General features: G+C 43.8%; 1 protein-coding gene across 2 annotated transcripts in view; it reads right to left on the reverse strand.

Moving 5' to 3' along the window:
- The window catches only part of LOC144784432 (multidrug resistance-associated protein 1-like), a 1651426-nt gene that overhangs the window by 243724 nt on the left and 1393434 nt on the right, over window positions 1-14268 (reverse strand). For both annotated transcript variants that reach the window (XM_078663183.1, XM_078663184.1), the window contains one exon: window positions 10919-11077. In XM_078663183.1, the coding sequence (XP_078519309.1) occupies window positions 10919-11077 (159 nt within the window). The remainder of the gene's footprint in view (window positions 1-10918; window positions 11078-14268) is intronic.

Genomic DNA, 14268 nt, shown 5'->3' on the forward strand with positions numbered 1-14268 from the left:
ATAACTAACTGAGGGCTTGAATCAATCACAGGGGAAGCAGCAGGTTGGGTAATAGAATCCTTTATCTAAAACTACAGGTGGCAGTCAATCGCAGGAATCTAGACCAGACAAGGGAACAAATCTATTAGCTAGGTTCAGGTCAAAGGGTCTACCTATAGGTCTATAAAGTGCGGATCGGCCCTCCCCCCCTGGCGGGGAAAAGTAACGGGGGCTGTAGAAAAACCCCAAGGGCAACAGGGAGATTTTCCCTGCGTGGTGCCTTTGATTTCTACTCCCTAGGTGCTCCAGTAGGAGTCTAACATACTTGTTGTTGAAGTTGGCAACTACACAATCACCCCACCAGTCCTTCGTGGAGTGTCCAACCCACGATGCACGTCTTGCCATAATTATTTGGTTACAAATATCCCAGCCCCATACCCAGACTACTTCCAATTGTACAGTGAGCCAGTGCACTGTTTTAGCCATTAACTGATCAGTGGATTCCATCTGCCCAGTAAGGTCGGTACATTCCTTAAGACCACCACCAGAGGAGCGGCGGCCGGTTGTTGAAGTTGGCAACTATACAATCACCCCACCCGTCCTTCGTGGAGTGTCCAACCCACGATGCACGTCTTGCCATAATCACTTGGTTACAAATATCCCAGCCCCATACCCAGACTACTTCCAATTGTACAGTGAGCCAGTGCACTGTTTTAGCCATTAACTGATCAGTGGATTCCATCTGCCCAGTAAGGTCGGTACATTCCTTACGACCACCACCAGAGGAGCGGCGGCCGGTGGGAGATGTAAAACTCTAGAACCAATTGCATCTATGCTGCGGCCCAAACCTTTTTGCATGGCTGAGGAGTACGGCCAGGAGGCCCGTGGACAGAGTTAGATTGATTACCTATCCCATGGTTAGATTAATTTTGTGTGAGATTACTTACTGTCCTACCCCGAGATCTACTACCCTCCCCCTTGGGGTGCTCGGAATGAGCTGAGCGAACTCACTAGACGTGTTCCCTATCTCACCCACATAGCCTCCCAAAGGTACTAAAACAACGTCAGGATCTGTGCCCACCCCATCACTCCTGCTGGATGGTTAAAGGCATTGGATCAGATAATGAAGGAATGGCGGGTGGGCATGTAAGGATTGCAGGGTTGCACAGGACATTTGTCAAAGTTTCAGAGGGCAGATTAATTTTTTTCCAGAGAGTCCTCAATAGAACAGAGATTAGACACAATATGCAATTCAAAGTTTGTTAGTCTTTCTTCGATCAGTGTCAGTCTATCGAGGATTGGTGATAGGGATGCCGAAATAAAAGCCCCCATTTTGACCAGTAAGGCCTCGTAAGCTTCGGGCAGGGGAACACCCAGTGAATCTGGATTTGAAGCAACAAAGGTAGAAGTAGCGGGCTGAGGCACTGTTGTCAATGGGGATGCGATCCCACCATTCCTATTAGTCTTTTGCATTTTTCTGCCTTTGGGGGTCCCCTCCCCTCTTCCTCTTTGTTGATGGCTCCAGAGTTAATTCCATAGTTTGAGTTTTGGGTTTGGGCACCAACCTTGTTGTAATGCGTGGAGGTATACCACAGGGTGCACCCTCTTGGGCCAGTTCCACGGGCGGAGGACTGGTTGGAACCTCCATTATTGTTGAAATGTCCAAAGGCACATGCGGAGACTGGCTAACACCTCGTGCCAGGTCATGGGATTCAATGTCTGCGGCCAAACAGCATTCAGGTGTACGTGCAGACGTCATACCACCCAGTGATGAATGTTTGGTTTGCAAGGGATCTAGAGAAAGGCGTAGCTCGGTCAATGCAATCTTGTGGGCTAGGACCGAGCTGGCTCTGATTAAAAATTGATCCAGAGTCCCTACCACGCTTCCGCCAGGTAGTGCAGATCTACCCTTTCCCTCACAAGTGCTCATTTTAAGCAGGGCACGATAGCAGCAAAAAAACACCAAAAATGAATGTCCTCTAGGAGACCGCAATAGGTAGATAGTAACTAACCTGGAGAACTGCAGTACTTAGAGGGGGGTCCCGGCCAGACCTCTTCCGGTCTATAACGGGCTCAAACGGGCCCAGACTTTGCCCAGGGCGCGCCCCGCGAAGTGGTTGCCGCGAGCTGTTAAGTAGCAGGCAAAGGCAGATGCGGCTCAGGTGCGGCAAAACCAGCGAGGCTCCTGCGACCTGGAATCCCGTGAAGGGTGCAGAGTGTCTGCTGTCCTCGATGCAGCAATTCTACCAATGCCTTTATCACGCAGAACCCCCGATACAGCAGACTTTATACAGGGCTATCTCAATAATAAACCACTGCAGAGCATTAAGAGTGAGGACAGCATGAAACTCGAGGCCATCCTAACACAAGATGAGATCTTTTGTGCCTTAAAGAATCTCCCTTCTGGGAAGGCTGCCGGACCTGACCAGAACCCCCTGGAGTTTTACAAAACTTTATGGGAGGATGTAGGACAAGATCTGGTCGAAATATTATGCTTGGCACAAATCTGGGGTTCAACCCCGGACTCTTGATCAGGGGCTGATATTATAATAATTTAAAAAAAGGGGAAATCACCCAAGGAACCCGGGTCATATCGGCCAATTACTTCAATAAACAGCGATGTAAAGATATTATCTAAAGCTCTCGCTACTAGGCTAAATCTTATTATTGGGAAGGTAATATATCCATGTCAACATGGGTTTATTCCAGGGAGAGGGACTACCCAACATATCCGACTGGTAATAACCTTATTCGACGCAGCAGAAGTCTCAGGGGACCATATGGCTATGTTGCTTTTAGACGCAGAGAAAGCTTTCAATAGGGTCTCCTGGGACTACTTATGGGATGCAATGAGATGGTTTGGTCTAGGACAGGGGTTTATCAAGGCCATATGCAATTTATATAAAGCACCAACAGCATGCCTCAGAATCAACAGGAAATATACTGCACCTTTTGGGATAAAAAGGGGCACTGGTGCCCCTACTCACCCCTTTTATTTTCAATTTATAGAGACCCCCTATTAGGGCAATTCGAATTCAGCCGGGAAATCAAGCCTATTATATACCATGAGATACCTACTAAAGTTCTCGCATATGCAGATGACGCTGCCCTGGTAACCCCTAATCCCTTAGAAGCAATAAAGGCAGTCGAGGATTTAGCCTTAGCTTTTGGAGAGATCTCCGCATATGCCCTAAACAAACATAAGACTCAAATTGTAGTTAATGGGGAAATTGTCCGTTCTGATCCACGAATGATAGAATCAGCAGTTTATCTTGGGATTACTAGAACTTCAGATCTGGATAAATTAGTGGCGGTAAAGATTGATCCGATAATACGGAAGGCCAACACAGATCTTGCTAAGTTTCACAACTTGCATCTGTCATTGGTTGGCCGATACAACGTGATCAAAATGATTTCTACCCCCAAAATTTTATATCTGTTTAGGGCAATCCCCCTGGAATTTGAGAAAAAATGGTTAACCACATTGGATAATATGATTAATCAATTTATAAGAGCGCATGGCAAAACAAGAAGGGTTCTTCGATACGACTTTACCCTTGGACAGAGGTGGTTGGGCAGTCCCAGATTTCAAGCTCTATTATTGGGCGGCGGCACTTCAATACATGTGCGGGATGATTGGCGGGGGACTTAAAGAACCCACCGATGTCGATAAGATACTGGATGTATATAGGTTACTGGTGGGGGGAAGATGCAGTAAACTGCTTTTTGAAATTCAGCGAGCTCAGCTATTTTAAGAGAACAAAATTCAAAACTTTGCAAGCAGCTTTTAAAATCTGGGTCACCCTACAGAAGAAGTTGGGCTTAGGGAGAATGAACTTTTACACTAAAATGTTTGGCAACATTACGCTCCCACACATTTTTTCGGACCAAATTATGGCGGTGCGGGCAGAGCACAGCCTAATGAAAGTTGGGGATTTAATGGGTTTAGATGGTTTTTATCAACTCAAGGACATTCAGGATAAGTTCGGAATTGATACAAGGAATTTTTTTAAATATCTCCAACTCAGAAGCTTCCTTAGTGAAAAGGCGGGTGGGTTTAATGGATTCGCTAAGGTTGAAACTATTGAGGCAATAAGAAGTAGTGAGGGTTGCACCATTAAAAGAAACTATAATGAATTAACTAACAAAATTGGATGATCTTGTAAAACACGGTAATAAATGGGAAGACAGGTTGGGCATCGATTCGGACAACTTTACTCAGTCCTTAGAGTTAGCACGGACAGTCCTAAGTTCTGCTGGGCTTCAGGCCCAGCACTATAAAACAGTATGTTCTTTACACTACACATCGGCTAAGATCTTACAATGGGGGGACAAGAGGGTATTACATGTCCACGGTGTAATTCGCTTAATGCGGATCTAGCTCATATGGCTTCCACTTGCCCACGCCTTGATAGGATTAAATCAGCTATTACGGTATTTTTTGAATCCACGCTAGGTTTTAAAGCGAAGTTAAGCTCAGTCTTAATGCTTCTTGGGGTGGATAATAGTCAGGGGCAATCATCGTTGGATTATTTTCTCTTTCTTGCTATGGCTGTCTTACGAATAACTGTTGCCTCAGTCTGGCTAGATCAAGCTGCACCAACATTTCAGTTATGGTTAGCTCGGCTTTTTTTCGATATTTAATCTGCAAAGGGGAATAAACAAAAGGAAGGTCAAAAGAGGGATACTCCTAGGTAGACGGTTATGAAGTCCTATGTATAGCTGGAAGGAATCGCTAGTTTATAATGGACCCTAGATGTTTTTTTTTTGTTTGCATTAAGAATTTGAGTCACGATATAACTGGCTCACATGCGAGTCCTTCGTTTACTTTTCAATTGCTTTTGTTTCACTTATTTTAGGTTTATATCCTTCCATTCTTGAAGGCTTCTCTCATTAGATTTCACTATTTGACAAAATATTTTCAATGTATTGTGTTTTGTAAAATGTATTGCGACTATCTATCTCTTTGCAATTATAAGTAATCGGTATATGCTGTGCTGTATAATGAAAAAGCAATAAAAAGTATTAAAAAAAAAAAAAAAAGCTGTGGCTCCTTATGCTAGAATATGGCACCAGACGACCCCAGATGAACTCACAATGGTTTTCACTGCTGGAGTCCAGAGTGTGTCTTCACCATGGGCCTTCCTGCCATTTTAAGCTGCCTCCGAGTCAGGAACACGGATCTACACGCACCCCCAGAGTCCATTGCAAGTCCCGCTGCACCCCTGTGCCTCTCGAATCAGACCCTCAGAGAGACTCCACACCTTCAGCGAGCCCTGCATGTCATCGCCTTGGTCAAAATCACCAGCAGTTTGCCTTAAGGCCGAGGGAGAGCTAGAGGAACCAAGAGTCAACCCACTCTTGCCACTATCCTGGGGCGGAGTCTCTGAGGTTTACTTTTGGCAATGGTGATTGGGAAAAAAGTACAAATACAAACGATCACATGGAGATGCACAAGACTCAAAGTGAAACTTAATTACTATGTGTTACTGTTAGACTTGGCATCCTTGCCATGGATTCCCCTGACTTTTTGCCACTGCCTCCTGCATTTTGGACTGTGTGATTGATTTCATTTTGAAGTGCTTTGGGTACTTTGCCAATGTTGATCAGTGTCAAAGTGCAAGTGCTCCCTGTGTAAATAGTAATTTTGATTGGTTACCCAGGATTGGCATATTTGATTTACTCGTAAGCCCCTAGTAAAATTCAGTGTGTGCCCGGGGCCTGTAAATCAAATACCACTGGTGGGCCTGCAGCATTGATTGTGCCACCCACACAAGTAGCCTTTCGAATGGGTCTCAGACCTTCCACTGCAGTGTCTGCGCATGCAGTTTTTAACTGCCGTGTCTTCCTGGCCAGTGCACCCACTTGCCAAGTACTAACCTTCACTTTTCTTACATGTAAGGCATCCCTCAGGTAGACCAAAGGTACCCTGATGGGCAGGGTGCAGTGTATATGAAAGGTAGGACATGTGCTGATCTGTTTTACATGTCTTACAAGTGTAACTTTCCAGTGGTACAAGATAGAGAACTTGATTTCAGGCTCTCTGAGCTCAGAATTTAAGAACACATCTTTTAGTGAAGGTGGATTTTAAATTGGTTGATTGATGATGCCACATGTAGAAAGTGGATATTTTCTTGTTTAACCATCCTGTGTGCCTCTGCCTGCATGTGTATTCACCGTCTGGCTTTGGAGTGACAGGAGCTGGGGATGTGCATTCACTCTAGACACCAACAATGGTGGTTGAGGTATGAACTGCCTTTCCTGGATGACTGATAGCCAGGTTGGATAGACCTTTCTGAATTTAGAGTGGTGGGAGGAGTTTTCACTAGCACCCGAATAGGCTATGCCTGCTCTGCACAATGCTGTCTCCACCTCCTGTAGTGAAGCTGGACATGGGAGAAGAGAACCTGCTTGTGAAGAATCTCAAAGGACTTGTGTGTGCATGCCTCTTGTTCTGAAGTTTCAGGAACACAAAGACTTCACTCCACTGCTGGGAGTTTTTGCCTGGCAGGAGGAGCCTGTTCCAAATCTGAGTCTATGGAGGTCGTTTCTGTTGCTGGGAGCTGAAAATGCTTGAAGAAATCAAGAAAACCTATGCATCGCCCTTCCAGGCCTGTTTGTCTGACACAGCACTACTGTGCTTGAAGAATGTCCTCGCACAGCTGTCATGCGGCCACAGGTTTGATGCAGCGCCGGTCCGCAGCTGCAAAATCCGCCTCACGCAGAGTCCAGTGCACCGATCTCTGAATTCAGATATCACCCCCCAGACGCAGGCCCTGTTGTGCGAGTTAAATAATGAACGGATCGTGGGACCACGGCTGAGCAGGGAATATCCAAAGTGTGTAACTCCCTTATCCTGACTAGAAGGAAGGAAGGGTCCCTACTTGGATAAGGTGCGTACCTATACCAACTAGAGACCCCCTTTCTAACAGTTACTAACTGATTAAGAAGTTATCTATCAATGACGAGAGCCCTCACCCACCAGCCAGGTGGCAATCTTAATCAGAGGGCTCCTACCCATCTCTGAAGCATCAGCTACAACCCTACAGTGAGTACTGTGATATAACCTGGGACCCCACTGAAAAGATTTCTCCCTCTTGAGAAGGCCCAGGTCTAGGCAAACCTACGTTTCTCATGGGATTGTGTAGAGCGGCTCAGTGCTCCTCGCTTCCGAGGCTTGTCAGCCCTAAGGGGAGAAACACGTGTTTGCTGTTCTCCAGCTTTACTGGACATTGAAATAACTGTTTTGCTAAGAATAACTGAAGACATACAAGAATGGAAGCAACCAAGAGTGATAATTAAAATGGCAAGAAAACACCTACACTGTCTTGAAAAGAAACAGTGGTGTACTAAGGGTCTACACCCTGTTGGTGTGAACTGCCCCCGAAGAGAACGGATTTGTAACGGCAGACAGAGGGTGCCGACCCTTCAGCAGTGTACTCACCATCTGTTCCAGCGCTTGAGGGTTGTGCAAAGACATGCACCTTTTTATCACTGGGACAGCATAGTCTAGGGATAACTTGCCTGGAAATGCTTTTCATGACCTGGCAGGAGGTAAAGGATGCTGGGAACTGTAATGTGAAAAAATAGGGACCCACATTTCTACATATATTTAATGACAGCGTAATTCCCTGTCAAACTAAAGAGATGTCATTATGTAACTAATTGTTTAGTGTTCACTGCGTAGATATTAATAGGCAAGATATAGAGCGACGAATTATCACATGAAAGGGGCACGTTACTATATCCTTTTGACAGTGAAGACTTGTTGAGGATGGCAAAAAAAAATAATCGAAAAAGTAGTCTATTATGGATCGCAAGAAAATAAAAGGGAGTCTTATTCTAAATGAGATAACAAGCTTACAGTGTGGTGTTCCTCAAATGAAATATGGACATACCTTCATATAGTGCTTGTCAAATCTTATATATAAGAAATGGGGCTCTCCCTTATTGGAAGCTTCTGATCACCATTTGTTTCATCTAATGACCTAATTTCAAGCTCGGGAATAATCCTTATTGTAGGCAAAAGACCTCCGGTCAGGGTCACAAACTAGTTTTCACAGTCAGGGACATCCAGGGGATCTGATCATTTAACCCTCCTCTCACAAATTCTTACCTTGAAAATTCATCTCTGTTCTTTCAAGAAAAGAGCATTATAGATTGGTGTTTTTAAATGTGTGGGGTTCTCTCTCTCTCTCTGTCCAGCGTATAGCTGCCTGCTGGTGCCCCACTGTGAGGCAATGTGTGGTCATTTTTGTTGTCATTCTCTTACATTGGATGTTCTACAGTGTTCTTGTATTCTGACCTTCATCTATTTCTAAGTCATTCTGATATAGTTTAAACCATACGGGCACGTATCCATATATGGCTCAAACTGCTGTAGTTGCTGACTTTGCACAGCTCCCGAGGGGTTTTGGATCCAAGGTCTGCTGCTTGAATTAGAAAGAATTACAAGTGCAACATAGGACATCTTAAGCAAAAACAACAATTGATGGACAGAATGCAGAACAATGTCGTACATTCACCCCAGTACAGAGATCTGGGCCTAAATCATCGTTTTTTGCTCACCATGCCATTCCAGTTTAGACCCAGCCATATGCAAATCAGTCTTGACCCTGCGCCCAATGGGAGCAGTCCATCCCAAACTGCGAGGCGAGGTCCTCCGTGGACTGGAAACCAGCATCCTAGGACCAGGGTCGGGCTTTCAACCCTCATCCGCCAGGATAGCTTGACTCCAGTGGCACGGAGAGCACAGGACCCACGTCTGGGCATACATGTCATACTCTGGGTGACAAATGCAAAAACAACAATTGATGGACAGAATGCAGAACAATGTCGTACATTCACCCCAGTACAGATATCTGGGCCTAAGCCCTTTTTTGCTCACCATGCCATTCCAGTTTGGACCCAGCCATATGCAAATCAGTCTTGATCCTGCGCCCAATGGGAGCAGTCCAGCCCGAACTGCGAGGCCAGGTCCTCCCTGGACTGGAAAAAAGCATCCTAGGACCAGTTTCGGGCTGTTCCCATGAGGCACAGGGTAAAGACTGATTTGCACATGGCCAGAACTAAGCTGGGGTGACATGGTGAGCAAAAGAATGATGGATTAAACCCAGATCTCTTGACTTGGGGTGAATGTTTTGATTTGTTCTGCATTCAGTCCATCAATTGTGTGTCTTTTGCTTTCTCGCCCTAAGTGCGCCAGGTATGCTCAGACGTGGGTCCTGGGTTCACTGTGCCACTGGAATCAAGCTATCGTGGCTGAAGAGGGATGAAACCCTAAAACCGGTCCTAGGATGCTTGCTTCCGGTCCACAGAGGACCTGGCTTGGCAGTTTGGGCTGGACTGTTCCCATGAGGCACAGGGTCAAGAATGATTTGCATATGGCCAGGTCTAAGCTTGGGTTGCATGGTGAGCAAAAGAATGATCGATTTAACACAGATCTCTAGACTGGGGGTGAATGTTTTGATTTGTTCTGCTTATTTGGAGGAATCAAAGGTAGAGAAAACACGAACCTGACAGAGTAGCAATGCTCTAAAAAAAGAAAACTATCACAATACATTGAAACATTAAAATACGTTGAGTGAAAGAAAATTCAAAGACTGGAGAGGTTTTTCAGAAGAAAAATGTCTGACAGTTTGGGATTAGTCTTTACTAAATCTGCCAGCAGGATAGAAAAAACAACCTGATGATGACGGGGTATGATACTGGTGGAAATTACTTCTTCAGAAGAGCAGGGTCACTTTTCTTTTTCTTTAACATTTAAATAACAAGTAGCATTTTTAAAGTATAATTGTTTGTTTTTTCAAAGAAAAAGAACAAATTTTGACCTATGTTGTCTTTCAGAGGGTACTAAAGATGTATTTTGTTTTCAAAAACTGGATTTTTACAGGACAAGTGCATTTTTACATAAACATTTTGGGATCCCGGGCATGTGCGGGACAATTCGGTTTCCTATGATTATAAGTGGCAATGCCCAGAAGAACGGCTCAGAGTTTGAACAGAATTTCTTACTCTTCTGCCTTTTCAGTGGATCAGGGTTCTGGGAAATCATCCCATTTCCTATACACAGAAGGGTGCAATGGTGCTTCCATTTCATGAGGATGAAGGTCAGTAAACAGCTTAGTTACAGTCTCACAATTCGCTTTGGTGTTCATACAGAACCATGAAGAGCAGCTTCTAGTTTTGTGAGCGCTGCCCAGGCACCAGAGGCCGCATATACGTTAAGTTGGAAAAATACTATATTTTTTACTATCTATACAAGACCTAAAGCTCAAAGTCTTCCAGATTAAAATCTCAACATTTATAAAGAAAATGTTGAAAATCCAATAGCCAAAAATGTCATGTTCAAGATATCGTTTAATGATGGAAAAAAGAAAGGACTAAAAAGGGGGCAGAGCAGGTACAATATACAGGGGGGGGTTCACTTCAGGTAAAGCCTGGGGCCGCTCTAATGGAGACAAAGTAACTGTGAATATACGCTGTAAGCTTGGATGTGTGCGTAAAGTTTTTCACCTATAGGCCGCCCAAGGGACTATTTCAAAACATGAGTAATATTTGAGAAAAAACATTTCACATTTGTTTTTTGCACTTTATCCCATTTGTAAAGGTGTACTTCGTTTATAATTAAGGTCGTTGCATAGATAGTTTGTTATCTTTTAGCCCATTACATCAGATCCTACACATGTGGGTGCTGCAATGTTATGGACTAATTGCACACAGACTTGCCCTACTTACATTTTTTTGTTGAAAGTATGGGGGTCCATCTTCTGCATAGCCGTTGCCAAAGCCAGAGCAACTGCAATGCCAAATAATGCTTACACACAGACCAAGTTAAGCAATGTGACACAACAAACCCCAAACCAGCTGCATGTAAATTAGATAAAAGCATCCTCAAAACCAACAAAATGGAAATAATGAAAAAAGACTTAATTTTTACCTGTGGGATAATGGTGATTTTAAACCTGAGATCATGAAGACCTATTTTTGCTATGTTAACGCCATCAATGATGATATTTCCTTCAGCTGCTTCGTTGATTCGAAACAGACCTAAAGTAAGTGATGATTTTCCAGCGCCAGTTCGTCCAACAATTCCAACCTACCAAACATTTTTTTTAAAGTTAAAGAATTGTATAAACAGTTCATTAACAGCACACATTAATATGTTTTCTACCCCGAAAATTACCAATGCATGAATTAAAAATTTGTGAAGCAACAAGTAAAGCATTACAATAAGCATTAGTCCAACACCAGGAATGGCGTAAATTACCATGTGGAGATAAAAATAATGAAAGTTTACTTTTGATGACACACTTCAAAATGTATTCTATATCAGATAACACAGAAAAAAGATAAACCAGATCTTAACTGTACAACTAAAGTCCCTGTTGAATGCCTTGATCAATAAAGTTTAGTGACAAATTCAGAGTTGACATTTTCAAATACTAGGATATTAATAAAGCGGACGTATTTAGCATGATTTATTTATGAAATAGGTTTAAATAACCCTTTGCCCTAATCCCTCACTTCTCTAGAACTATTATCCAGGCCAGGTCTCCGCAACCTTTCCTGGAATGAGAGTTACTTATTCATGTTCAATGAAAAAAATGACATTTTCGCCAGCTAATTTTAGTGGTGTAAGTGACCACGTTACGTAAGTGGCCACCCCCATGCGAAATTGACAGAGGTGATCATTTCACAGCATAAAGCAGGGTCCCCAACAGCAAAGTGAAACAAGCATAGCCAATAGATCGCCTTTGGGACCCTATACGTATTTAGTTATCCAGCACAATATCCTTGGTGCCACAACATCACCTGTTGCATGGCTAAACACTTATAAAGTCCCATATGCGAGACCTATTGGCTATGCCAATGCTTGTTTACGATGTTGCTGGGAGCGATGCTGCTGACTCTTTGCTTTGCGTTAAATCATGGAGAGCAGCAACAGGAATTAGCAGCAGCAACGCGGCTGGAAGGAGGAGGCGCGAGGCAGAGACAGCGCCTGGGCGCAGAGGCATGGGCAAAACTGCGACAGTCAGGCCAGCTCTGGAGTTTGTGCTTTGACAGTTTGAGCTATTAGCATTGTAAATAGCAATGTCTTTTATTCATATTTTAAAAAGCAAAACATAAATAAAAGGCAGTGTCATTTACAGTGCCAATAGCTCAAATTCATGTAAATGACAGACCTATTGCATTGTAAATGCTTGGTTTTTTTGGGGCACTGAGAGGTTAAGTGTTTGATCAGAAACACAGGATGTTGAGCTGCTGCCGAGAATCAAAACAGTTTTTTTACTTCCAAAGTCAGCAGCTTTGGCCACACGCCACATCCTCTCTAGGACTATGGTTTGATAGCTTGAGCATAGTTATTCATAGCGGGCTGTTTTATGTATCGCCTACGCAGCTCACACGCGCCACATAGGAGACCTTTAGCAGTCGTTCTGCTCTTTTTAGAAGCACATGCTCTTTCTTGTCGCGGCATCCACCTTGCGGGAGCATGCAGCGGCGCACCACTCACGGGCCAGCACTATCCTTGAAGTGCGTTTGTGAAAGCTCTCAAGGCTTGTTCATCCTGGTTCATCGCAAACTCATCTCTTTGCATGCCTGTCAGTCTCCCTTCAAACCTCCTCTCCGTTGCTCTGTTTTCCCATTCTTAAGCCCTGCCCTAGAGTGGTTCCTTTGATATTATTCGGTCTGGCATTAGCCAATACCGCTTTATAAAATTATAGTATTATATAAATAACGGGTTTTCAGCCAGATCTCGCCATTCACTGACAGCCAACCCCAGACAGACCTACTTTGCAAATGCTTGTTATAATTTACATCCACGATCGCCTTCATGTTCTTTACTTCCTAAAGCACACTTCTTTTGAACCCTATTTACGTGCTTCCGCACTTCACCTCTAACCGCCTCTTCTTACCTACATCTCTTCCTTTTGAACTCTCTCCGATTCTTGTCCTTCAGTATCCAGTTCTAAAATTATGCCCTCCTTTCAAGATCATGTGAAGTTCCCAGCATGCTTTATGATTGTGCAATAAAATTGTGTTGTGGGGTCTGAGTAATGAATGCCCAGTCTTGATTGCGGAGTGCACCATCTGGAGCATGGATGGGTGTGCGCATGTCTGAGATTTATGTAAAGGAGCGCCTGCAGCTCCTATATTTGGCTCCATTGGGACATCGCAGAACACAGAAGTAGAACACATATTGGCTCGAATAGGTAGTTTTATAGTGAATGTGAGCACTTGCCAGGCAACCTCAGAGTTGAGTTCACTAGATTACAGCAAAATACCCACGAAGTAAAGACCGTGTATCCTAAATTTATGGTTGCTGCAGCAATAAGACATACCTTGTTTGGTCTAGCAGTCTGCTACATTTTGTTACTCTGATTGCCACAATCACTGACCAGAGCTGGTCCTAGGACTTGTTCATTAAGCCCTCCAAGATATAACGTGTTTTGCTGCTGTTTCACTCATATACTTCTCTTCCACTGCAATCCCTGTAGCTCACTCGCCAGAGTGCACCCTTTATGCATCACTCTTTCACGTCAGCCTACAATTAGTACCACCCCATTATCTCGCACCTGTCTTCTTCCCCTTCCACACCACTTTGCAACATGTACATTGTTTTTCCTCGCCACCAATGCTCTGTTGCCCTCTCAACCACGGTCTATGCTGGTACACTCACCCACGCTTTAAAAAACACTCTGGCTGCTGATTTTTTTCTATTTATTTTGCCATTTCAACTCCGATCGGCGAATAAAAAGAAAAAATAGGCAGTCTAGTACTTTCATAGGCAATCACATACATTTTATTTTTGCAGTTTTATTGGAGCGTTTTGCATGAGCACCAGTTACATTACACAAGGTCAATTGTTAGTTTGGGCACAGAGAGATTACTCTATTTTATCAAGAATCACATGATATTGAGCCGATAGAGACTCAAACCTGGTTTCCCTAGTTCCATGGTCAGTAGCTCTGGCCCAACACCTCATCCTTTTCCGCATGAATAGTGCATGCGCCCACAAGACACAGCCAGTCAAAGCACAACCTTTTTCACTATTAAGAAATGCTGCAAATGGGGATATCAAAGGCAAGCCCTTGTGGCTTTGCCTATGCTTGTTCAAAATAGAGTAGGTTAAAACCACTAACAAGCTGAGAAGGCAAAAAAATGCGCTTCCCAGACAAAAGAGACAAAGATTTGACACCCAATTTGTTTACGTCCATACAGGAACTGCAAATTCCAACATCTTACATGTGATTAAATATACTCAATACAAAGTATAAAAATATCATT

Source organism: Lissotriton helveticus, chromosome 10, assembly GCF_964261635.1.
Source record: "Lissotriton helveticus chromosome 10, aLisHel1.1, whole genome shotgun sequence".
NCBI classification, from domain to species: domain Eukaryota; kingdom Metazoa; phylum Chordata; class Amphibia; order Caudata; family Salamandridae; genus Lissotriton; species Lissotriton helveticus.